We start from the raw sequence: 27,748 nt of genomic DNA, 5'->3' as shown, positions 1-27,748 counted from the left end.
CCACTGATCAACAGAGAGCCAAAGACAAAACATAGAAATTCACATGGGTGAGACAAACTGACTGACCTCCACATGACCCACACAGGATTGACAGAATTTAAATGAGTAGGTGTGGAGCATGTCGGGTAAACTCAATAACAATTGCTACTCCACTGTGCTTCTCTCCAGTACAGCTGCAGGCAGACTTTGTGTCAGATATTTTCTGGTTTTGAAAATATATATTATTGATTACATTAGCATGCTTGTGGTGGGTGAAATCAAGACTCCTCTTCAGGCTGATCTGGATTCAGAGATTCAGACTGGCAGTTGGAGTAATGGACCTGTAGTTGAGTTGTCTGGTCAAGAATCATCATTAAATACAGTGAATTATTAAACATTGGCAGGGACCTTGATTTACAGAAGGGAGGACCAAGACTCGGGCTGTTAGTAGAGACAGAGCAGATGTCCCCTGCTTTATATTCTGACATTTTAGACTAAAACCTTCCTGGTCTTGAGCTGTCTCTTGTTTCCTGAGGAAACAATCAATCAGGAACAGTATTTTTGCAAACAAGTGGAAAATAATCCTCATACTAGAGGAAATAATGCTGCACAATCATGGGGTAAATTCTCCTGAATTTACAATGTGAGCCTTAATAGTAACAATAATTTCTTATTTGTTCCTTTAGACCACAGCCTTCACTATTATCCGAATACTTTTATTTGAGAATTTATAGTACCTAACATCCGCTTCCTTTAAAGCCCTGAACTTTGCTTTGATTACAATCCTCACCCTGACATAACTATAATGATCTTATGAAAATTTTATTGTACTAGTCACAAGAGCCATGACATTATTAACTGTAGGAGGCATTTTGATTGCATCTTGAGATGGAAGCAAAAGAATGCAGTAAATTAAAGAACATGTGATAATTCTGAGCATCATGTTTGATTTGAATATTTGAACCTCAACACTCAAGACATCATTCAGTATGCCTCAGGGTCTCTATAGCCTGTGATTATTCCAATGAAATGTAGAGCATGTGCAGCGTGGTGTGTAGCATTAGAAATCATTTGCATTTTGGAAGCCCAAATTACAGGTGGTCATAAAGAGCGTGATCAAAGCAGGCAAAAGGAGGATTCTGTCTGCATCTATCAAGACGCCGCTTCATGAGGTATCTCAAAGTGAGAAAAACCTCTGAAATGCTGAAGATAAAAAGAGCAAAAGAGACAAGCCATGTCATATATCCCTCTTTGGAGGATGAGACCAGGACATGTGTGGATTTTCAAACATCCATACTCCATGTCACACTGTCTCAGTGGAGATTAGAAGCATATGGAGCTGGGAGGTTAGAATTATCAGTAATCCTAAAATATAGCTCAGTATTTGTTCCATAAGAACAGATGATTCCTAAGTGGCTGATCTAAATGAATAGTAAAATAATAATTAGGGAGCATTTTTCAAGAATTACTTTAATTTGTTTTCATAAATCAACTTCAATGGCACATTTAATCAGAAAAAGAGAAAAAAAGAAGAAGTTTCTGGTCTTGCAATGTGAAAGCCAGCCTATGGTACCCTTCCATCGTAAGGCTACTAATTAAACATATTTTTTTTTTCCTTTCAAGGCGCCCTTCAACATTTCAAAAGCACCATATCAAAGGGGCTTCAAAGTCAAAACCCCACTCTGAATTTTGAGTTGACAGAACAGCATACATGTGAAGACAAGTGACTTGCTGTATGGCCCCTGTCTTTGTGGCAGAACCAATGTGAGGCTCAAATCATGTCTGCTGCAGAATGCATACTAATGACTTCCGGTAGAAAACATTACCACTGCCAAAATCACTTCAGCCAAGTTACCAAAAAAACACCATTGTCATTTAATAAAAATCTGTATGACTAATAATTAAAACAAACCGTTATTTTGTTTTCCTGCATTATTTATAAATGTTTATTGATAAGCTACTGTGTGGTTAGGGTTTATTAATCTTGTGGCACTACATGTAGGCTAAAAGCTACATTGGTTGGAAGGGAGTCCGTGTAACAAGGTAAAACACAGAAAGGGCAATGGTATGTGGTCAGCACAGTGGCTGGAATTAATATGGTTGACGTGAAAGTAGAGATTATCCGTCGCTACAGACCAGTCATCACCCAGAATAAAGGAGGGGCTCTCATTGACTGATATGCCTCACTGATATCAGGATTTACAGCCTCCAGGCCATTCCCACAGTTTCAACTGTATACAGCATTTAAAGGATGACTGACTGTGCAGTGACAACACCCTGTGTCATCAGCAAAACAAACACATAAAAGATGGCAACAAAGGCAAATGTTGTATCCCTCTTTGCATCTTTCTGCAGATAATATGTTTGTTTATATAAAAATATCTTTAGGAGTTACTCCAAGTTGCTAAAATAAAATTAGAGCTAATTCAAAGACTTCAGGATTTATTTTTCTTGGGCCGACTCTGTTTAGTGTCTAATTGTATAAAATGGAAAAGCTAAGTAAAATCTTACCCAGATGAATATAGATGGGGAATCAACACAGAATCATAACAGATGATAAAAATGGGCCATAACCACATTCCCCAAAGCAATACATACAGAATAAAAACTAACATTCGTTAAGAGACCCAACCTCATTAGCTGCAAATGGAATGAAGCTCTCTGTACTGCTGTAGCAGTGACCCCTTGGAAGCATGGTAAGTACATAATTATTATTGAATCATGGGGACACATTTTCCAATTAGAAGAGTGAATGTTTGTCTTTTTCCTGTGTACTGTAAGGCAAAACATACAGTATAAAACTGGGTGAGTCTGTTTCCTCTGATTTCTTCACTGGCCTTGTGCTTTAGGAATAATTACTCCGAGACTTGAAGCCTGGGATGGTAGTGTCGACTGGAAATTTAATGGACTTAATGAACTCTCTTTGTTAACGGAAGCTCAGGGTGCTCTGTGATTGCGTTCGTCGCACTCAGTTCTGCAGCACTTGATGATAGCTCTTCCCATTTGCACACCTCCAGTGATACACACAGTAGCATGCGTGGTGACGCAATGTTGTGGAGGGGGGGAAGGCGAGCGGCTGCATTTTTGTGAGCCAAGGTAGACTGGAGTGAGATGAATAAGCATGAGAAAAATGCAGCTATAGGCAGGCAGATAACTAGAAGCCTGGATAAATGGAAGGATTTTTTTTTTTTTTTTTTTTTTTTTTTTAAACTTCTATCCGTTTCCCTCTGCTGCTAGGGTTTGTGCTTAGGCAGGCGAAACACATGACTGATCTATCGCTGTACGGAATGTGCAGGGATGAAATTGATATTGATCTTCTTATGTAGTGCTCAATAAATCAGCAAATAATCCCAAAACGTCAGAGTTTAAAGTAGGAATGAATCGTTCTGTAGATTGAACTGTATTGAAATATAAGGGCACTTGGATTGCAAAGACAATAGCTATAAAGATATATTAAAGCCATGCTTGTTAGTTTGTGCCAAAATTCATCAGCTCATTTGATACTTGAGTACATACAGTACACATATGCAGCTAAGGAATCTAGAAGTATGTCAGTGTTTTGGTTCAGTATATGAAAACCTGATTATCGGTGCAGTACGTGGGCACACTCGGCCCCAGTGTTCACTTTAAGCTCCCCATAACATAAAGCCATAAATCTGAGCTTGCCCAGAGGTAAGAGCAACCAGCACTAATTAACAGTAGCGGGATGAGAGGTCAAGGCCTGTGTCGCATTACTGTGAGAAAACACTATTTTTCAATTTATAGTATATACTGGTCAGGTTTGCTTCAAGCAATAAAGCTTGCAGTACCATGGGCATGAATACAAATATATTTACTGTACTTTACTGAACACTGAAGCATGCGTGTTTCCAAAGTCAGTTTATTCCAGCTGTCTGAAAAATGAGATGACTAAATTGTCCTTATAGAAGTGACACTTTAGATACCATGGCTGCCTCAGGGAATGTCCACAAAGCAAGATCGCTGATCCAAACTAAAGCTCAATTTAGGCACACGGCACAGAATCGGTTTTCAATGAATATGTCTAGCCCTTAAAAGGACTTCGGTCCAAGGACATAGTAAGCTCTGAGGAGGTCAGCTCTCCCTCTGTGCAGACCTGTGGGCCATTCTCTCACACTTTGATCTGAGCTCTGATGATGGTGTGGCAGGCACAGACTCAGGAGTGGAAGGATTAAGGACAGGAGGGACACGGAGAGCGACAGCTTCCTTTGTGTTCGTTTTATCCTCATTTTGGGCATAACAGCAGACAGCATGCAAACCAATGGCTTCTCCAAGGTGTTTCTTTTTTTGGCTATGAAATCCCCAAGTCTTAAAAGAGAGATCAAAGGCGAAGCGGGCTCATTGATAACTGTATAATGGCTCAGTTTGAGGGAACAGCCATTTTGCTGAGATGGGCGCGTGGTTCAAACTGCAAGCTATTAGCCATGCTGTCGTCTCATTTCCATATGCGTTTTATTGTCTCATGAGCAAAGGCTACTGCCCCTTTATTGTACTCACTCCAGATCTAATGATATTCACACCTACAGCAAAACAAAGGGCCTTGTATGTCATTGTCGCCGTATGAAAAGGATCTTTAAAGGTGACAGAATGCACATTTCAGTTCTATGCATTGGTTTTTTTTTTTCTTTTAATGAGTCTTTAGCCCTTGCTTGTCTGGAAACACGTGAGGCTACACGAGAGAAGAGCTGTCTCACAAATGATTATTATCACAGACTGAATATGAATTCATTAATTCAAACTTATTCTATACAGACAGATGACAAGGAATGTCACAATATTTTTTTATAGTCTCAGCAGTGCTCACATTTAGTGAGATTTAGCAAATTTGTATTTCAATTAATAAACTAATAATCAAAATTAAATAGGATTTGTTCAAAATGCCTGCTTAGCTGTTGTGGAATTCTAATGTGTAGTGGCTTTCTAGCAGTTAGCTGTGTGGGTGAATGTTAGCTTCAGCTGTTAGACATAGTTGTGATGTAAAAAATAATAGTAGTATCACAGCCTCAAAATCATCTGCAAAATCACAGTACTTATTGTACAATGTTGTTTTTATGCTGATAATATTAAAAAAATATCTATCTATCTAACAATGACAAAGGTTTATTTCAGTTTCTCCTGAACTTACATAAAAGTTCTCACCTGATGTGACAGAAGACACACACACACACACACACACACACTGCTGTAGGTTGTTAAGGCTGCAGTGCAAATCATTTCATTATTTCTGTGTAATTGTATTGAAGCGTGCATTAACAGAGAAGGCATTTCACTGTTGATGGTATGGATATTCACATTTCTGGGACAACAAAGTGGTGGTGTTGCCCTGTTCCCCGACCCTGTTAGAGACTCAGGAGGACTCAGACACTGGGTTGTTGGATGTGAACACCGCATGAAAGTGACTGCCATAGGGTGAACTGTGATGAAGATGCCCTCCAGAGACTTTATCTCATACCTTGTCCCTACAAGTGTACACACACACACACCGAGGCCAGCAACAGCCATCTGAACACCGTGGTGTTTTACCAGCCTCAAGGGGAGGACATAATAAACTTGCCTCGTCACGTAGCAAACTTCCTTTATTCAGAGCAGGTACAGGGATACTGGGGATCAACAGATGTGAAAGCATTGGTAGGAGTGCTCCTGACGGCTTGTTGCCATCTTCAAGTAGTCCTGTCACTTTTTACACCACAGCGCAGGATATGGATATAAAGTATGAGGCTATAAAAGCAGTGTTTTGAAACACTGGGGCGTTAGTGGATTTATTGAGTGTAAAAGCCTTCTGAAGGATTGCCCGTTCAAAGCATCTACCTTTAAATCCCAAAGGAGATTTATTTCACCAAGCATCCAGCCCTAATCAAAATCTCCCGTCAGACACCACTTTGTTACAAGTTCCTTTGCACAGGGATGGTCGTGCCGAGAAAAATACACTCACACATGGACATACATTCAGCATTGCAAATATAACAGAGAGATATGAAGGAGTAAGGGTCTATTGTGTCAGTGCATGAGGCGGTGGTCATCATTAAGTTGCTTAATAGACCATGTCGCCTGTAGGACCTGACAGGCAAGCTGGGCAGGGAGCAGGATCCAGACAGAGAGGGTAGAGACAGCTCTGTCACACGGGGGCCATGAAGGGAGCCACTCTGCCACCGCGGCCAGGCTCCCGACAATACATGTCTACGATCAGCCAAGCAGAACAACACATCCCACACCTTACCCAGACTTAAACAAAAGAAGAAAGCGATAGATAAGAGAATTTAGGCGCTGCTGCGTGAGGGCACTGTATAATAGTTGAACCAGATATTATCTACTATCTATCTATTACCTGCCATTATTTTTGATGGATCATATATTATATAACAAGTAGTTCCAACCAAGAAATCTGATTGGTCAACCGTACATTTGGAACTAACTCAAATCAGCATGACAGCACACCGTGCTCATCACTGAAAAATATCACTCCGCCATTGCCATGGCAATATCCGTGATGAGGTTTTTGAAAGGCTAAACTTCAATAAATCTGGATTGAAGTAGAATATTTTGTTAGATCAAAACATTAATTTTGACTTTTACATTTTATGATGCTCGAGAACTGTTAGCATGTTGGGTTTGGATCATATCAGCTGAGCCGGTCAGTGGGTGACGTGGCGCTACTATCTTAAAAATACATGTGTCCATGGATTTATTTTTTCAATAGATATCTTAGTTATGAGTTGCTGCTCTGCCGGAAACCAGTGGGTTGCTCCCTCCAGGTGGGGATGGAGTGCCTGCCCCTAACGAAGGAGTTTAAGTATCCTGGGGTCTTGTTCACGAGTGAGGGTTCGATGGAGCGGTAGATCGACAGGTGGATCGGTGCGGCTGCAGCACTAAAACAGGTGCTGCGCCGTGCCGTGTTGGTGAAGAGGGAGCTGAGCCGGAAGGTGAAGCTTTCCTTTTACCGGTCGATCTACGTTCCGATCCTCACCTATGGTCACGAGCTCGACCGAAAGAACGAGATCGCGGCTACAAGCGGCTGAAATGAGTTTCCTCCATAGGGTGGCCGGGCTCAGCGTTAGAGATCAGGTAAGGAGCTCGGACATCAGGAGGGAGCTCAGAGTAGAGCCACTACTCCTTCGCGTCAAAAGGAGTCAGCTGAGGTGGTTCGGGCAACTGACCAGGATGCCTCTTGGGCGCCCCCCACTGGAGGTTTTCTGGGCACGTCCAACTGGCATGAGATCCCGGGGAAGACCCAGAACACGCTGGAGGGATTATATATCCCAGCTGGCCTGGGAACGCCTCGGGATCCCCCAGGATGAGCTGGAAAATGTTGCAGGGGAGAGGGAAGTCTGGGCCAACTTGCTCGGCCTGCTGCCACAGCGACCCGATCTCGGATATGCGGAAGAAAATGGTTGGATGGATGGATATCTTAGTTACAACAAGATTGAGCAAGCGAAGCATATTTGTGGTTCTGTGTGATATTTATTCAGTTTGAGAGACGATGTCTAGAAAGCCTTCAAATGGACTAGAGATTGTCTCTGTTGCTTAGTCGTTGCTAAGGGTCGGCCTACTTGCTGGAGTAGTAAACATTGCATACATTACAAAATTGTTTTCCAGTTGTTAGTCATACCTCATTTATTGCCATGGAAACGGAGAATCGCACAAAAAAAAAAGTTTTATATTTTGAGAGCAAATTGCCCCATAATCTGAATTCATTTTGATTACGTATTTTTTTAGTTGGTAACTTGTTGTGCAGTTTAATCGTAGTATTACACAAGAGGGTGTGCTTTAAAGTCATTAACTGGCACGACCTCAGTCCTGACCGCATCACTGAAGCATCACAAGCATCACTTGTAATACTGTGTAACCATACACTTATCCAGTTAGATTTCTACAATTAATTGTCCACTGTAAATACAACAAACACAAAGGCAGTAAATACTTTTACACTTAGAGAAAAGAGAAAGAGCAGCTCAGGGTTTTTCTTCGACTACATGGGTATATGCAATTTTTGTTAAATGCAGTAAAGTCCCAGAGCTTCATTGGAAAGTGTTGCTATCTTGGTATGAGCACAGGTGTGTCTTCAAATGAGGAGGAATGAGGCGGGACCAAAGCCGTCCAACATCCCAAACAAAAGAGTGGGGACACACCACTCAAGGTCACGATGAATTGCGGTAGCATCGGCACTGCAGATTGATTGGGAGTACAAGGAGCAGGTGGCTGAGAGGAAACCGGAAGGTGACTGAAGAAATCACCAGGTGGCTCCTGTGAATTATGACACCATCCACCAAACTCTTTCTGTCTCCCATGCAGACAAAGTGCTGGTTTGAAGTGGTCCTGTCACCCCTGTCTGCCTCTTCCCATACAATGTAATATCAAACTGTAGCGTTAACAGTTTGGTCAGAAACCAGATTTGTGGCTACAGTTTGATTTGAACTATATGGATAACTTTTTCACAAATGGCCAGAGGATAATACAGCTAATTACAGTTTTCTAAATGTGGAGTTCATCATGAATATTGATAAAGAATTAATTAGTTGCTAAAACTGGAAAATCATTTTCTCTGCACCAAATACATCACATGTTTTTAGAGCAAAAATGTACTGCATCACTTTATAGGAAGGGCGATGCAGGCTGTGGTATTTCTGTAATTTCTCTAGATTAGTATTTAGTGTTGATCATAATTGCATTTGGCTAGAAGACTATCATTACTATGCTTGATGGAGGTCTATGCCAAACACGTACACATTTAATTATGACTTAGCGTCCGTATGGAAAAGCCAACGAGTCTTGCAGGACTGGGTTCAGTTGGGAAGCCAACAGTTTCTTATTGAAGGAATCCGAAGCCATGATGGTCTTGATTAAGCCAAAGTGATCTGTTGTGTATACTTGTCTCAAATCACTTCACTCCAATTTCATAACAGGGCCTCTCTTCACTGTATCACTGGATGGGAAACACTGAAGTACGTGTTGTTGTTTTTTTCTTTTTCTGATTGCTCAATGACATTGCTGTGCTGAGTCAAGATAAAAAGAAAACTTCCTGTAAGGGAAATTATCAGATGAAGCGCTTTCTCAATATACCAATTGATTTGGTGTCCTCCGTGTTCAATGCTCTGCAGAACAAAAAGTGCATTACATCCACTAAGTCGTCCTCTGTGCTATAAATACTACACACACATACACACACATACACACACAGACACGCAAAAGCACACATAATACAACACCCTTACAAGCATTATACGGTTGTTACAAGTTGCATTTGTGACTCACACCTCATAAGTTAGATCTTTTGCAGCATTTGCTTTGTGGCATTTCTAGACAGATCTAAAAATTATTATATTACCTTGTATCATGTTCACCTGCTCGTGCTCTTTGCTCTCCTACGAGGGTGCCAAGACCTGCACGATAGAGCCCCTGATTTTATTCCATGCATATTGTCATTACCAGGGTTTTATGGATGTGACATTAGATATTAAGTTGGGTGAGATTCTGGGGTTATCTGGTATTCCAAGCTGTGTGCAAAAAGTCAAAGCATGAAACAGGATTCACCCCTGGTGTTCCCTACGGCAGGCACTTCATTCAGGATATGGCCTGGTGACTAAATCTTTGGGCTTTCTAGATTCATCAGTATGTGAAATGAAAAAGGTGGATATCGGTACACTAATAGCTGATTTAAATTTAAATCTGTTCAGTGGTCCTGACAGTTGCGGCATCATTCATAAAAGACAAGTGTGACATTTACGATATTAAGGTCACCGGTTGACAATGAAAGAAATGTTTAATCTTCTAAATTACCTCATGAAATGATTACTTCAGTAGGCCTACTTCATAATGATTTAATGCTAACATGTCATATAATTTTTAATTAACTTGGAACAGTAGAGAATGGGGAAGGTGGAGGTGTAATTTAAGGACTAGCTGCACTTTCAAAATCAGGTGTCCGATATTCAGCTGCTAAATGCTTAAACACAAATTACATCATAGGAATCTTTATCAAATACCTGCCCTCAGAGAAATAGCTTAGTTTGTTGCAGAGTGCACATCATTCAGGGAAATGTTAAGTGCTAGGTCAACAAGGCTTTTTTTTTTTTCATATACTACTAACCAGAAAGATAATCTGGAAAGTAAATTTGAATTGTCTGTCCGAAAACAAATGTCACTGCTAGCAGACAGAAAAAAAAAAAGCCTTTGCTGGGGCAGAAAAAAGTATTTTACACCTCTGTGCCAATCTCCAGCATCAAAGCAATACAATACTGCAGTGCTAGACCTTATGTATATCTCCCTCATAAACCTGTGCAAGGTGCTGCATTGCCTCCTGAATTGCTGAGCAGGACTAAATTGAGCCAGTTTAACATTGCAAGTCGATCAGCTAAGGCCAGGCACAGTGCATCAGCCCTCGTTAGTTGTGACCTTGGGAGATAATAATGTCACTAAACTGGATATATGTGTGGGGTAATAGCGCCGTGATTAACGAAATATGTAGGAGAGCATAAACACTGGCATGTCTATGAACACAGTCATTCGCCTGAGCCTGCGGGAGGACTGCTGTGGTCTTGATAACAAAATGATGAGGGGGCAAGACTTGTAACTTGCACGTTTGTGGATAAGTCTGAATAATTTTTTGTATCAGGACTCATAGCTGTCCTGACGTTCTCTGAATATGCATGAAAACAGACTCATAAAATGTGCCAAGTAGATGGAAAGTAAAATAAATATCCATTTCTGATAAAAATCCACGTTCTGGATGCAGACACGCAGTTATTCACGTCTGAACTACACAAAGAACTACAAACATTCTCAAGGCTTCCAGTACCTGTCAGCTCTCTACTCAAGCAGTCTCTTTGAAAAAACACAAGGGGAACCAATGCATTAACAAAACACAGGAAAAAGTTGTGCTCGGTATGTTTTCAGGTTTCAGGTTTAAGCATGTTTTCAGGGAAAGAAGAGGCATGCTATGGAAAAGCTCTCTGGTAACAAGATTCAAGTCCCAGGATGTACTCAACAAGACATTAGCTACAACCATTTTTTATCAAAAAAGGAGCCAGAGTAAGTTTGAAAAAAAATAAAAAAAAATAAAAAAAAATAATCAACTACAAGACAGAGTTTAAGAAGAAAGAAAGGTACCATCTCTTTTTCCAAAAGGGAACTGAGAGGATCAAAGGAGTGGCTTTGTTTTCTTTTCTTTCTATTTTTAAGAAAATAATTATTTCGTTAATGAACCAATTATTTCACAGCCTGCATATCATTCATCATTTCTGTCTCCTGCATATGTTTTTTTTTAATTGTGTAAATGCAGCAACTACCTTGAGTTATTTAGTCATTTGTAGCATTAAATATCAGTGCATAAATAATAAAGGGATAGTACAGTTTTTCATTTTTTGAAGAGGGGTTGTTTGAGGTAAAATTACTGTTGAAAAAGTTTGGTGGCTTTGAAGAAAGGGCTGTCTGACGGCGAGATAAAGCTGTGAAAATATTCCAAATTTAGCGTATGCTTAAACTGATATTGATTATTTCAGGCGGGTCTGTTTTTAAAAAAAAATGTGGCTAAAATCTGTTTTGTTGCTGGCCCCGTTCACCGCAGTACCACCAGCTTATAGCTTCTGTTCCAGTACAGCCGTCTACTCAAACAGATGTGCCGACCCACATCTACTGCAGGTAATACTATGGATAAGTACCTCATGCAACCTCACTTAAAAATAAACAACTATCCATTTAAAAGGTGATGCAGAGGATGTATTCCTTGCAGTCTGTTAGGAATTTTTAAAAATTATTTTAGACTCAGTGGGACAGTTTACAAACCCTTTAGCAGTTGAAAAGAATTATTTGTAAAAATTTGTTATATAAAGCACAATGTTGTGTCCTCAGGTTTTCAGCAAAATATGACTACCAACAATATTATGGCTACTTCTTAAATGTAAAAGACACAAATTACCAAATACATAATTTTTGGGTGCGATCCATCTTAATGAGATGCCATCTGATTCCTTCTCTTGAACACATACCATGTGTAGTGAGTGAGAATGTCCTACATGTGCCAAACCACGATAGAGAGACCTTGTACTCCGACCAAACACATCTGTAAGAGCGGGGACTATGATTGAAGGATAATTGGGTGCAAGCTTGTTGAAATGGAACCCTGTGATAGACCAGGGAATTCCAGTTTCATGGACATGGCCCTGGCAAGGTCAAAACTGGGTTCAACACCTGCCTTCATAAACACCACAAATGAAAAGACTTCTTCTGAGAGCTTTGAGGCCAAGTAACTAGATTCATCACTGGAGTGAAACGCGGATTCTCACCAGTCCCAGAGCTACTAACATGATTATTTCTAATACATCACACTCCCACAATGACTGCTTGCTTCATCATGTTGTTTCTTTTTTAATACATAAAAGGAAAGTTATTCTCAGTGCCTCACCTGGATTAAGGCAATGATTATTTTCTGATGTACACTAATTTCAAATGTCTTGCCTTGTAACTTTAATTAAGTGCATTAATAGGAACGCAAAGATTCGGCTTTGTCATCATTATTGACTCCATCATAATTAAAATATCCATCTGCGAGTGGTAATTTAAAAATGTTGCCATGCGTATCACAATCGCAAAATGATTAGTCACCAAGATTTCTGGACCAATCGGAGGTAGAAGATGAGTTGATGTCAAGCGGCAACCAAAAGTGATGTCACTGATTGGTTTGTGGCCGTTATGAAGCTTCAAGTTTGGATATTGGCCGGCGCCATCTTGCTAGTTTGGAGCGGTTTGGAGCCAGAATTGACCGTATTTGGACGAGCTGTGAAGGAGCAAACGGTGGATCTGATTCAATCTGATTGGAAAGCCGACATACTACGTCCTGCCCACCGATAGCCGTAACGTGACTGCACCACAGGCCTGTCAATCAAACAGACATACCCCTAGAAACACTGCGTTTTGTGGCTTATTTTCTAATTAATGATTGAATTATTATTCAGATGGCCCACCAAAAAATGAATTGGAAAGATTGATTTTAGCAAGCAAAATCAAAATAACTCGTGGCAAAAATGTATCGACTTTGAATTTCATGAGAAGTTGAATGGGAGTCGATGGGGGATTTTCGGAGCCAACCAGTGGCACTCGCTGATATTGCAGCTTAAGACACTCCCACATTGGCCTCATTTTCCAGACCCGGAAGCTATGTCTACTTTTACACGCAGTCTATGGTTAATGCCTTGTACATAGCTTGATACAAAGGATTTCTCTGGTTAGTCAGTCATCTACTTCGTTTGAACAGTCCAACCCATTGGCATCATCTCAAAGGAACCACAAGGATGATCAAACAAACCGGAGCAACACGAGGCGTTACTGTGGGGATAGTGCTGCATTAGTAATGAGGCGACCGAGAGTGTGATAGCTCTGTCCAACTTCACTGACTGACACACACACACACACACACACACACACACACACACACACACACACACACACACACACACACACACACACACACACACACACACACAGAGAGAGAGAGAGAGAGAGAGAGAGAGAGAGAGAGAGAGAGAGAGAGAGAGAGAGAGAGAGAGAGCACAGGCGCTATTGGCTGGAGTGATTCTGCATGGTAATTAAACATAATGATGTAAACAAGAACTCATTCCACTGAGTTTGCTGCCGATGAACAGCAATCTGTTACAGTATCTGAGATGTAGTGAGTTGAAGACTGACAGTCAGGCTATCAGAGAGGCCGCTCATTTGCATGTACAATAATGTATCTTACTACTTCCTTCCGTGCTCAGCTCCTTTGATCAAAGAAGAAGCATTTATCAGTTAGTGGAGGAAATGTTTGATGATGCCAGTGTTTCAGACTCTGAACAGATGGGAGCATACTAGAGGAAAAATAGGCTTTCAGCAAAGACTACATCATTTTTGTTGAAGTTTTATAAGTATTGGTTTAGTTGAGGAGACTTCAAAGTAAAACGAAATGCCACCGCACCGCCTGTTCTTTAGTTTTTCTCCTGTCAGAAACAATGTGATTCAAAGGTAGCCTCCCTCAGGCAAATGACTTGGGACCAAAGACTCACTCCAACGCTGCACTTTAGCTGAATGAGATGTTGCTAATCAGAATTAACTGTCACTAACTATTCTTTCCTTTGGTCGCTCCCGAAGCTTGTTGCTTGTTTAAATTCTCTGTATCCTCTAGAACTCAAACCAAAGGTAAGAAGTGAGTTTCTTTCTCTTTCCTGTTGTGGAGCAGTGACAAAGATAGACAGAAATGCCTTTTGTTCTCCTGCATTGCCCACATTCGTCAGGTATGTTTAATTAATGCATGCTTATTGTGGTGTTCTTGTCTCATGGCGTCTGGCAGGAACGACATCTGTTTAATCAACAACTTCCTCTGACAGTCCCTCAGTTGGATGCGAGCTGTCGCTTCTGTTCTCAGATGGTACCGCAGAGGGATATGAGGCTCATATAAATTCAGGAGGCTCCTCACAGCCAGGTACAGCAGCAGAGAAAAAGATGAAGTGAAACCAGCCTGAGTGCTGAGTGAGTCTTATTCTGCTTGACTGTGCTTTAGTACCTAAATTATTTGAAGAGCCTTTATTATTGTCAGTCCACATTAACATAGAAGGGAACGGCTGCCTTTTCCCTCACAGAACATCTAGGTGGACTTGTCTTTGTAGGAGGTAGAGTACAGTCTTTCTAGTGATTGCTGTGGGCTTCCCGTGCTTGCAATCAAGACACTAGCGTGTTCACATCAGCCCACTCCTCACAGACACTCTGGAGATTACCTCTTCAATGCCCATCAACTGTGATTACCCCTCTCAAGGTGTGTGGAAATGTCACATTTTACATATCCTAATATTTCACCTCATATAAAGTTCTGCAGTTTCCCCGTAGTGAAGGGAATGTCAGGGGAAGGTGATGCGGCGGGGCTGGCACCTTTGCCCACACCTGAAGCTCCTCCTCAACCTGCTGTGGTTAGCCTCCTTCTGAATTAGGTCGCTGGGGTAATTGGGGTTCCAGTGGTCATTAACTTAAGACTATGCGGCAGACCACCACCACTATCGGTATAATTGGGTCTAATTGGCCCAGTGTTGCCAATGATTTGGATCAGACAAATAGAAATGACTAACTTAAATGGCGGCGTGACCTTTTGAAAACTTCAGTCTAATTAACCTTTGTCGATGCATGAAGGTACTGTACTGTATGTGAAAGTGGAAAAGGAGCAATGACTGGTCACAGAGAGGGTCGGGTTACAATCACATCGTGCAGCTAATTCGGGAAAGATACAGTATGAAATCCTCTGCAGCACATAGTGTACTAGATTGTTTATATTTCTTCACTCGACCTACAGTAGGTGTCATGTTCTACCATTGATCTTCAATTAGACAAACACTTTGATAATCAAAGCTCGATGCTTTGAAAGGAACTGACACACTAAAGCATGATCAAAATAAATGTCTCAACTGGCGATGCTAAATTTATAACAACAAACTGCTCTATATCTGTTGACATTAACAAAAATGATTGCATTTTTTTTTTTAGATACGAGACAAAACAGGCTCCGAAAAAACATATTTACATGACATGAAAAGTAAATAGTATTGTCTCCATTTTTCACAGCATTTAGCTTTCATGGTCCTCTATAACCCACAGCTTAGTCTTTATAAAGCACAAATGTATGTCTCAGTCAAAGGTATATGGCAGCAGAGCACAGAGTGATAAAACCTTATATTTAGTAATATCTTGGAAGAAGATGAACTAAAAGCATTGTCTGCAGGGAGCACAGCAGCAACTAAAAGAAATACTGGGTGATACGGACAGAAAAAACAAATGCATTGTGCAAGCACATCAGCATTAAACCTCTCACTCTTATCCTAATTTATGGCACAGTATACTTTGCTATGATCACATGCCAAGTATGTGCAAAATCAAGTCTCCATACTTCTCTCGGACATTATATAATTAAATGTGGAGTTGCTTGCACTCCTGGACAATAATTTACGAGGGAGGGGGACGAGGCAGATCGAGGAAAAGTTTGTACACGATCTGTTTAGTGCATAAATTAAAATGAATTAATCACTCGGGGAGTCAGCTCACCAAAATGGAATAGGACGGAGTACAAAGTCGTTAAGTTTGATATGGTAGTATTTGGAAACATAAATAATGACAATGACCCTCCGGTGCTCTTAAATACCGCCGTAAAAAACACATTTTCAAATATCACCAGCGACCCACATTAATAAAGATGGAACAGTAAAAGTTATTTGCAGCAGATTTTATATTATTCTTGACAAGAGAGGAGATGCTTTTAAAACCAGATGGACAAAACATAATGTAAAACGAGTTGAGTTCAATTTGCAACCCAAAACCCACAATGTTGCCTTTCTCAGAGACACCTTGGGGGCCTGGTCCCTGGTCCCTATGATACAGTGTTTGTTTGTCCCAGTCATGTCAAACACATTTTCTAGCTGGGGCTATCAGCTGTCATCTTCAAGCAGGGTGTGCATGCTAATCTGTGTCTTGTTTTTGAGAATGCTTTTTGGGAACACTGTCGGGCAAAATGAATGAAAGCTAATGCTCCTAGCAGCCTTGGAATAAACCCACAGAGAGGGGTGGCTAATCCTATCATTCTACACCATTCATCTGCAATCCACTTGGCCTTCAGCATTTTTCTCAACGGGCAATTTGTGGCTTCCCTCTTGGATCTCCTCGAAGCCAGTGTGTTATGACTACAAAACACTTCCAGGGCCGCCTGGGAGTCAGAGAGTAGGCCACGAAATGCAGTCTGCGACCCTGTCACTGTCCACACTGGCAGCTGCCAACCCACTACATGCTGCCACAAATAGCTTAATGACAAATACTTTCACAGAGCATCAAATTGTGGCTTGTCAAAGTCAAATTAGGAACAAAAAAAGGAGGCTGAGTTGCCCACAAGATCATTAGTCAACATGTAAAATGCTCGCTGTGTCTTACATACCCTTGAGAGTACAATCCTAGTTATTTTCTCTCAACAGGGCACTCCCCAAAGATGGCAAAATAAAGGCTAAAATAAATGAAAGAATAATGATGCTTTGGGTAAACTTTGGGTTTTCTTTTATTCTAAAGGTCACAGTAAAAGGGGTATTTAATATGTTCTCTACAATATAACAGTCTGAGGCTGAATGGCTTCCAGATGGTGGCGTTCCCCTCTACATAGTCCGTCTCTTTCTGCCTGACAGATGCTACAATATACACTTACACCAGGGTGTCTCTTCAAAAAGCACATACACACATCAATGACTGGTCTTTTACCACATGATAAAATCCTAATCCTGAAAAAGTTATTCTTTCAGTTAGAAGACAATGCAATTGGCAGGTCTCAGTCAGTGGTTAAAAAGCTGCATCTTTACACACAAACAAATTACAGAAAAACATTATTTTTCTGTCTGTTGGCTTCCAGCAATTCATGCAACAGCGCTGCTATGCAGTCAGTTTCCTCCAACAATTTCAGCTGTTTCCAAGTAGACCATAATAACATGGCATGCTCCATATATCAAAGCAACCATGATGAGACCTATTTAAAATGTCCTGGCTCAAGCAAATATTGACAGCCTGCTGGAGCATCTTTACTCTTATCGACCGGTTTGGGTTTATGTTATTTTCACAATTCATGCGTGGAAACTATTAGCCAAAAATCCATGTTTCTAGCTATATTTGCTCTTTGGCTCCTTCACCCGAGTCTCCTTTGGAAGCAAAACACATACTGTATTGTAACAAGCACTGAGCAGAGGAGGGGGCTGTTTGACAACGTGCTGCTCGTCAGCCCAGAGATGCAACTCTCCTCGCAGGCTGCACGGCTCCCCTGTGTGATGTTGCAGAGCCCAGCCGGCAACGCTAGCATCCAGGCTGTGGGCTGTGGTCAGTCAGAGCCTAGGGAGCTGTGACAGCCTGCTGCTCTTTCAGCCGCAGCAAAAAAAAAAAAAAAAAAAAAAAAAAAAGGAAAGAGAGCACTGAAGCAGAAGAATCCTCTAGGCAAAAAAGAAATGGACAAAGACTGTTGCAATAACACAGACCCATTCACATATGCTCCTAGAAGATGCAAGTAAAAGACACAGTGTAGGCACATGGGCACAAATACACACTATCACTTTCCAGGATGCACTGCAGCCAAATGATTTAGAAAACACAACTCAATAGGCCATTCAGCAATCTTATATTTATCCAGAGACTAAGAAAGAGTGAGTGTGCTGAAGTCCGTGACGTTCCAGATAGCTTTCAGCTTCAATGCGTGGGTTAAAGGGCAGCCAGCTTGGCTCGAGTTGATTGTGAATTTTCGTCTGAAGGCATGTTCCCTATACTTACAGTTTGCTGGTTACATATAAAATGTGCACATCTGCCTTCACATGTCAACACATATGGGCTTAGTCAAGTGTCCAGCATGTGTTTACACTCCGCAGGTAAAACAAAATATGTAACTATAACTTTGTATAAAGATGATTGTTTTTCCTCATGCAAACTGTAATGCCTTAATGTCTAACGCCAGCGTAATAAAAAAAAAAAAAAAAAAAAAAAGAACTAATTAATTTTTCTTGGCAGTTTACATTACACAATTATCGCCAATTTACGCAATTATCTCTCAGAACGAGTGTCTAATTTTTATTCACAGTATACTGATTTAACTTTATGCTACTGGTGAGAATAAAACCCAGAAATTCAGAAATGGCCCCTAAACCCAGCCAGAAACTGCCCGAGGTTACCTAAAAGTCACATTTTCAATCTTCCCCAGTTCCGTCCCAGTAGAGCTGTAAATCAGTGCAACATCACTAAGGGACAGGAAAAGCTCTTCTATCTAATATCTGACTTCTGGGAATACTGGTAAATGTTCAGTCACACACAGTGAGTTGCCCCAAGGTAAAGGAAATGCATTTTCAGTCCTGAAATTCAGTGGTATTCCCTGTAAACTCCCCGTCTTGACATGCTACACACACGAGGAGTTTGATATGATGACTGTGGTAGCCATACTGTTTTGTAGCCTAAAGGGTGGCTTTAAGCTCAAAGAAACAGGGATTAACTACCGATCGCTACTTCTTTTTAATCTTTCATGCTCAAGTTTACTTTGTGTTAGGCTTTGTTTTGACTCCTATTCCTCTGTAATGCCCTGGAATCCCAATTAGGGAGCCAGCCATCTAGGATTCCCAATTGTACCCCCCTCTTTTGCCCACTTTGTAGACCCACTTGGCGGGGTGCCTGTCTTCAGTGGGATCGCTTGTTTCTCTCACACGGCAGAGCTCATAGTGAGAGCCTTTCAGATGAGTCAAAATGAGCTTAGTGCTGATCAGCTAACCACAAACTTAGACTCATTGTGCTCGGCACAGCCATACTGCAAGACTGTCTGTTAACAAAGAACTAGCAAAGGGCCCTTAGAGCCTCTCCTCAAGTATGTCTGGCATATCAAGGCAGGCTAAAGCAAAACTAAATCAAGGCCTCATCCTTGCTTGAAGAAAAAAAAACATTTTTTCCTTTTTGGTTTTGGTGAAAAGGCTTTCTGTTGTCCTTGCTGCAAGGAGAGACGAAATGGACTGTGGCTAAGATAATGTAATGAGTAGGCTCATCCTACAAGGCCAGTCAATCACAGAATGTCACTGTTTTCACTGGAGGCCTGCTCAACGCAGAACAGCTGTACAAATACATTAGACAGAATCCAGCCTGCTCCCAGTAAAAACAGAGAGCCGAGTCCTAATAAATATATGGATTATTGGATAAATAAATAAGGAGATAGGCCTAAACTAAATAAATCTTTGGAATGTGACAGAAACAAAGCAAAGATTGGGTCATTTGTGGATGAAAGCACACAAGCTGGTGGTGTGTTCCTGCGATGAAGCCTGAGGGGCCTGGTTCTGTAGTGTAGGTGCTGCCTCTGTGCATGAAGCCTCGAGTAGACCAGAGTCAATTATTCTATTGTGTAATAGTCTCATGCAATGTCATGCTTGTAAGGCTCATAATATCCTCATTGATGTAACTGTTATTAGGGAAGTTTCATGTTTAGAAAGCATGCTGCTGATTTTGACATGACTTTGGAACACCATAACTACTTCAGACACTTCACAATCCATTTAATTGCTACCTAAAGGTATCTGTTGCCCTCACAATGAGCCATCAACAGAGCAGGGATTCATCACAATCATCTTTAATGAAACTAGCACTCATCTATGTCTTCTCTCTCTGTTGGTAAGTACTTCCATTGATTGGCCTCTGATGAGGCTGTAGGGCAGTAGGTTGGCACAGAAAATGTGATTTGTAGCTACTTGGAGTGACGCTGATTTGTTTACCCTCTGTGGGCAGGGCAAATCCATATATCACAGAGGCCAGCCTGAATCATACGGTCCACGACTGGCGAGAAGCTAAGATAGTGTGTGAATGATCATCTGCCAGCGGTAGATTGTGTGGGCATTGTCTCATCTAAAGCCCCTCTGATTCAGGCACATTCAATGAACCCTGTGTTTTCCGAGTGTTTTTAAGAAGGAATTTCTTCCTGAAGAGGCGGCACGGATATATGCACAAATCAAAACATCTCAAATTAATTTTTGGTGCACAACGTTTCCTTTTTTTTGGAAACAAATTAATACATCACAAATTTGCATTAAAGTCTTTGGAGAATTTAAGAAAGGGCACGGTTTTCGAACCGAAAAGTAGCTTTCCAAATAAAAGAATAACAGCATTATTTGCAGCTGCAATATGGAGAGGTGTACACAAAGGCCTGCATTTCATTTAATCACAAGCCAAAGTAGTCTACATGAAAAGCCTTCATTTGACAAAAATGAAACATTACCATTTTGTTCTGTTCTCTGTTGCTTTTGTTTAAATAAAGAAGATTAAGGCTTTTCAGAACTGTATCAAAAATGAAAGATTCTAAATCCTTTTGTTGCTGTACCTTTTCCAAATTTCCGAAATTTTCAAACAGCTTTTCTCACTGAGGGCTTACTCATTGTCAAACAAAAACACCAAAGCATATTATATTTCTTTTCTTTCTTACTGCCCAGAACAGACACATTTCCCCTCAGATGTGTGTGTGTGTGTGTGTGTGTGTGTGTGTGTGTGTGTGTGTGTGTGTGTGTGTGTGTGTGTGTGTGTGTGTGTGTGTGTTTGGTAGTGTACACTGTACTCACCACAGTGGTCAAGCCATGCTCCTTCATCAGCCTGAGGGAGTTCTGGTAGCAGGAGGTGAGGTCATTGGTCTCAGTTGGGCCCACATGACCTCTGGCCACCGGGCCCACAGTGTGGATCACATCTGTCGGACAGGTACAAAACACAGCTCGTTTAAGCGCGACCTACTTTTAGCAAGGATAAATGGTTGGTCCTGTTTCCAGTCGAGATAAGTACAATGCTGTGAAACCTTTTAGCAGCCGAGCCAAAGTTTTTAGAATCTGCAGATTCATCATCAAATACAAAATATGATAAAGTTTGTGTTCACAATGAGAAAATGACAACGACATGAGCAACCCACTGCATGAAGTGAAAGCATTTATTCAGTAAATGAAACGGCAGCTTAGATAGAAAATCAATTACAAGATTCTTTTATGCCATCTACTCAAAAATTCATATCTCTCCCTGTACTCTCTTTCCCTTCGCATAGTAATGTCTTCACCTGTCAATCATGGGTCTCCTTGTCTGGCCCAGCCAGACTGAGGAATGCTACTTCTTAATTGAATCATAGGAGTGATGACAGGAAAATAGGAGAATCTAAGCAGTGACTTGACAGAAACATAATCTTCTGCATTCTGCCGGGCTCCCCTTGGCCTTCCCAGTGTTGGACAGGGCAGGTCAACATCAATATACAAGAGGAGACTGTGCAGCACCCACAGAGCATTTACCACAGACACTGCATTCAATGACATTGAAACTAAAATGTTATATACATGATAATTCCTCAAAAAGGTCATCAAGCTTTGGCTGCAATATTCTGCCGTGGTGAACTATAATTCACGAATCCATGATTCATGGATATTTTTCTGTTTATTCAAAAGCGGACTGTTTCAGAGAGCAACACACACCTTTTACCTTTTGCTTCACCCAGCAGTACGGGCCCGTAAATCTTAATTCATGGCGCATTAAATATAGATCTATGACCCATACATTGGTAATTTAATGCATCAAGTCCCCATTTCTGTGCAGTCAAATATTAAACCCTGTTGAAGGACTGAGAAATTTAGACTTGGTTCAGGTGAGGGCATGCCAGGAGAACGCAGCAGCCTGTATTTTGAAATGTAGTCCCCTTATATGCTTTCTTACACCCCACAGTTTGCTTAATATGAAACACTTAGCCTCACTTTCCCACTGAATAAATGTAAGCTATATTACCACTCTACTTGACCATAAATCATTTATGGATTAAATTTAGTTCTCACTTGTACGTCTGGTTGCTTAATAGGTCAGGATGATAAAATGCATGGCGCAGGTATAATCAAGTGGCTTTCACTAGAGTTGCTGAGGGGTGAGAGTTTGTGTTTGGGAGAGGTAAGAAACAAGGGGTTTGGGTGATTCCCAGCTAAACTGAAGTTGCGTTGTAATGAGAATGGAGCTGTCTGAAGTATTGTCTTTTTCCAGACTAGCAGGCTGAAAATTGCATTGTACAATGTGGTTATAATGGGACACATGGCAAGTTGTTTTTCGTGCATAATTCATGAAGCTCCTCACTACAAGAACGGCAACATGCCAATTAGAGTGTGGACAAGCGCCAAAAACCAGACTACTGGTGAATTCATGAAAATTTAAGCAGTTCTTATCTCACCAGTACGAATGTCTCCGCTCGTATCCTCAACACTTCCACATCAAATAAATATTTATATAGCTGCGTTACTGTAAGATTGAAATGAGGTGTTACAGGCCATTTAACTAATATAAAAACAGGGTATAATTCAAGGTTTGTTTATTGAATCATAATTTTCTTAAGAATTGTGAGTGGGTAGAAGCAGAGTTTAACACTGCGTAGACACACTGACGTACAAATCTAAACACTCAGGTCAGGAATATTAACAAATATAACCCTGTAAACAGAGTACTTTAGCTATGGACAGTTAAACCTTGAAGATAGTTGTGCCTAAAAGTCAAGACTCTGTCTAAGCATATGAAAATATTTATTTTTCTAACGTGTATAAAGATTCAGAAACTGATTATTTATGACAGCAGTGTTTTTCATTACCCAAATTATACAAATATGCTCTTTGCTATAAGAGTTTGATAAGGTCTGAAAGATCATTATCACCATTCATCATTATCACTCTTTTTCTCCTGGTAAAACTCTCATCTATTATCATTATTAGCATCATTTAGCTGACAGACACACTGCAGTGTATCACTGTTTCTTGCTTAGTTAGGAGTTCATGCTGACACGTGTATAGCATTAGTTTGAGAGATGCCCATAAATCTCTATCTCAAACATCAAGAGAAATGTGCCGATCAAATACATTAAAGGCTTTCTCTTTTTTTAGTATGTTTAGGGGAAATTAATCAGTCAATATTAAAACATTTTAAAACGTCACTGAAAAAATAATACTCTTAAAAAATAGGAATTTGCTTTAAAATAGCGATAATAAAGATATGTGCCTGTGAATTTGTATTAAAACTCCAAATTAACCTGTACAGACACAGAACACATCTGCTGAGGTTAAATAACGAAACAGAGCCGGCACAGTTTGCTCTGAGCATACAAAATAAGTCATTAAGGAATTTAACAGAACTCGTCTTTATCACACACACACACACACACACACACACACACACACACACACACACACACACACACACACACACACCACAAAATCCCCTCCGCACACACTTCCTTCAAGAACACCGCCTTGTCAATTCCAGCAGTAGTTAATGAGCTTCGATTCTCTGCAATGTTTTATAGCACTTTTCCACAAATATGGACTGGATTTGTTCATTGTGGTCTTTCGCTTGGGGCTGCAAGGTCAGTAACACAATTGAACCAGCGAAGACTGATGATTGCCAGTCAAACCAAGGCTTCCTTCCCCCGCGAGCCTACAGGCTCCACAGATAAACACACATAAAAAGTGCAACAAAAAGAAAGGCAATCCCAAAAGTTTGTTCGTTTTATGGGAGTCAAAGAATACTCATTTCTTAAATTCCAAGTCAAGGACCAAATTAAATACCGTATTGAGACTGATTCATGTGACCTTTTGTGCTGTGGTGAAACTCTATAAGGCTACTAAATTATAGAATTTTTTTTTCCTCCTACAACATCCAACAAGAGTGAGCAATTCATTTTAATGTTTATCCTCTCTGTTACTATGGCTACTAAGCATGGGCATTGCTGGCAGTGGTCAGTCTTTATCAATATAAATTGAGGAAACGTGCCACGCTGTATGCATTTTGCTGCCTGTTCTACTTTAAATGTGACACTATTAGCACGCACTTCTCCCATCACTTCTCGGAAGTCAAAATAAATAAAAAAGTAATGCAATGAGGAAACGCAGCAAGCCGCAGTCAACAGGAAACTGTTGTTTTTACCTTTTTTGTTTGGGACTACTGTGCCAAGAAATGATTTGGTCACATTTACTCAAATTCTATTTCAGTCAGAAAATGAGAAATGAGAATGTCAGGACCAGAGCATGTTACTTATATTTTTCTTTGATGGGGAGAGTCATGTTTGTGTAACACGAAGAGACCCTGGAGAATTCAGCAGCAAGTATGAAGGTAAATCTGCTCTTAAATGTTTACCTATTAGATACTGAGTGTAATAATAGAAGACAGACAGATCAGACTGTTAATAATCCTTATTTCAACTAGAAGGAATCTGAATTTAGGTGTGATTGTGCTGTTCTCCCTTATACAATAAACTACCAATCTACTTATGTACATTAGAACTGCACAGTTGTGTCTGAAAAATAGTGACAGAAATTCTGTTCAGAGTAAAGTATTATTTCCTGGTTTATATTGTTACAGAGTTGATCCAGTCCACAGACCCGAACTACAGTATTGGAAGTAAAAAATCCCCAGAGCCAATCTGCCTTTACCGAGTCTGGGCTGGTAAAGTCCCATGTAAACAGACTTTTATTGGTTCACTGAAGCCATTCTAAATGAGGAAGATGCACCAAAGCAAACAGGTCTGTTTGGTTGTGAACAGAAAAATGCTGCACTGTCTATTTTTAGTCACAGTTAAGTATTGCTGTTGGATTAAAACTGCAGTCACTTAAATATCTTGTTCTTGCTTAAAGAATGGACTTCCAGAAAATACCAAATGAAATGATACAAAACATTACATGAAACCATTAAAAGGAAACTCTAATGGTTTATGGTCTATGTTTTATTAATGCAGCATTTCAATTTCAAGGCATGTGCCTGTAATTTGCACACTGTACATTGTGCAGCTGTATTACATAGGGAAATACACACAAAAAAAATGGTGACTCATTATTGGCACGTTGTTGATAGTAAAAGGTTCAGATCAGGTGCAAAAAAAAGAGAGAGGTAAAAAGAATAAATGCTGATCAAGACATCACTCGTGGCAAGTGATGTTCAGCCTGGACAGGATGGACTGGACATGAAATGACCCCTTAGCACACCGAGTGTGGAGCATGTGTGAGAACATCTTAGATGAGCCTACTAAAATATTCCTCAGCTCTGGGAGAGCTGAGGAATAACTACCAAGGGGACATGCTCACTTCAAAGGCGCCACTTTCTTAGCAACTAAAAAATCTTTTGAAATATCGAGACTTCATTTAGAAGGGAAGTGCTGTGCTATTTCAGAGAGGGACCAGCACTTCACAGCCTAATCAATCTTTCATTTTTACTTGCCTGTACTGACTTTGAGGTTGTGTTACCATTCGACATAATAACAAAACCAAAAGGCTGAAAATACTTTAACACGTTTACTGTAGTATGACTGGTCCTGAATGATCCCTATCTCGCCAACCAGCCGACAGGTGCAGAATCACCACTGTTAGCAGCATGTGGATATGGGAGCCTGATTCAGATCTATTAGAATTCACAAGCAGATGACAATCATCAAGCCACTTTGTGCTGCCCGTGGAAATGATCTTCCACACTTAAGAATCAACAAAGCACATCATGACTTACAGTCCATTAAGAAATTCAGCCAAAACCGAATTTAAATACAGTCACTAGTTTTTATGGGTTAAGCCAGACCCTGCATGGAGAGTGAGCTGCGGTCTTATTAGTTTGTGTGAGCCTCGCTAATAGAATTAAGAGTCTCTATAAAGTTGTATGACTGATGCTGAAAACCAGCAACTGCATTTTATGTACAATGCTCCTGATTTCACTGTGGTGGTTTTGTGGTGAATTTTCAAATTACTGTAAAGTCAGGAGGTAACTCGGTCACTATCTAATCGTCATTCTCTGGGGTAGATCAGCACAATGTCATTGACAGAGTGTCATACATTTCTTCATTTAAATAGTTTCCAAACTAAGAAAAAAGGTTGATCACAAAGAATTCTGGATGTATTATGAAAATTGTTCCTGAGGAAACTAAATTGCAGCTGGCTATTGTATGACACCAAGGGATTTCTTAAATCTATAGGGGGAGCTGCTCGGTGCTGTGCAACAACATGCCTGTCTCCTTTCATAAGACATGGCTGAGAAAACTTTACAGTAATGCTTCAAAGCAAAGTGAAGAAAAAGATCAATAAGGTAACACAGCACTCACTGAAATCTCTCATCTGTGTGCCATTAATATTGCATTTTTTTTGCTTTTTTGTCTCCCACGAAAAACATAAACAAAACAGGAAAACAGAGCAAAGGGGGAAGTGTCATTTAAAGGGCAGTTTGACAACGAGGGAAGACATTTGTTGTTCTCTACAATTTGACACCTTTCAAGACTATTTCACTTCCAACCTTAGACTAATCTGTCGGAGCAGGTATTTTCCCTTTTAATGGTTGGCGGACAACATAAGCTCTTACATCAGGTTTTCATAGGAAAGAGTGCAGCAGCAGCTTTCTGTCAGTTTAAACTAAAAATATACAAGTATAGTTAACTACATGATGCAAAAATATTATATTATCCAAAAGTATTAGCATTAATACTGCAGTAGTAGTAATAATAGCAGTAGTAACAGCAGGGTGTTATTTAGCAAACTTTCATTAAGGCCATATAATACAGTAATCTCAGTGCTCTATAATTTCATGCTAATTGCAAACCCATCAAAATCAAACATCAATCCTGTATGTTTTTTTTGCTTGCTCTTTCATGCTTGTTTTAATTAAGGACTGCTCCCACATGACAGCGAATCACCGACAGTCACTGTGAACGGAGACGACCCATCTATCTTTTGTCAATCACGATGCTGTCTTTTCAAAGTGCTCAATGCCGTGGAAAAAAAAATATATATAGAGGTACAATCTGACTTCAAAGGGCTCTCTGGCACCTCCCATCGCTCCACAGCTCTGTGTAACTCACTGTCAACGTGTCAGAGGTGCACACGGCTTGTTACCGATTTTGGCAGGTGAGGATCCACCTGCATAAATAATGGACAACAACCGCGGTGCATTTAAAAAGATAAATAAAGATATTGGCGCGCTTGTGCTCAAATTTAAACACGAAGGCTTTCAAAAAAGTGTTTGAAATTCATGACTCATCAGGATCACACAGTATGTTCTAATGAAAGAAGTGAAGGAGGTGCTGAAATTGGGAGTTACAACTACACTGTAAGAGTGGGGTAGTTGTCTGGACCTTAGCTACACGATGAGTATGTTTTGGGAGAAGTTGAACTGTTTGCAATTGGAGCAGGATGCCTCCCTGATGGATCAGTGGTAAGAAACATTAATCAAGTGGCTGTATTTT

General features: G+C 40.4%; 1 protein-coding gene across 3 annotated transcripts in view; it reads right to left on the bottom strand.

The window, feature by feature from the left end:
* Positions 1-27,748, bottom strand: part of macrod2 (mono-ADP ribosylhydrolase 2) — a 396,683-nt gene that overhangs the window by 104,169 nt on the left and 264,766 nt on the right. For all 3 annotated transcript variants that reach the window (XM_069690138.1, XM_069690137.1, XM_069690139.1), the window contains one exon: positions 21,099-21,220. In XM_069690138.1, the coding sequence (XP_069546239.1) occupies positions 21,099-21,220 (122 nt within the window). The remainder of the gene's footprint in view (positions 1-21,098; positions 21,221-27,748) is intronic.

Source organism: Brachyistius frenatus, unplaced genomic scaffold (assembly GCF_029030835.1).
Source record: "Brachyistius frenatus isolate BFR_SWC_R1_liver_20210118 unplaced genomic scaffold, ASM2903083v1 Contig_8, whole genome shotgun sequence".
NCBI classification, from domain to species: Eukaryota; Metazoa; Chordata; class Actinopteri; family Embiotocidae; genus Brachyistius; species Brachyistius frenatus.
This window is presented reverse-complemented; position numbering and strand designations above follow the sequence as displayed.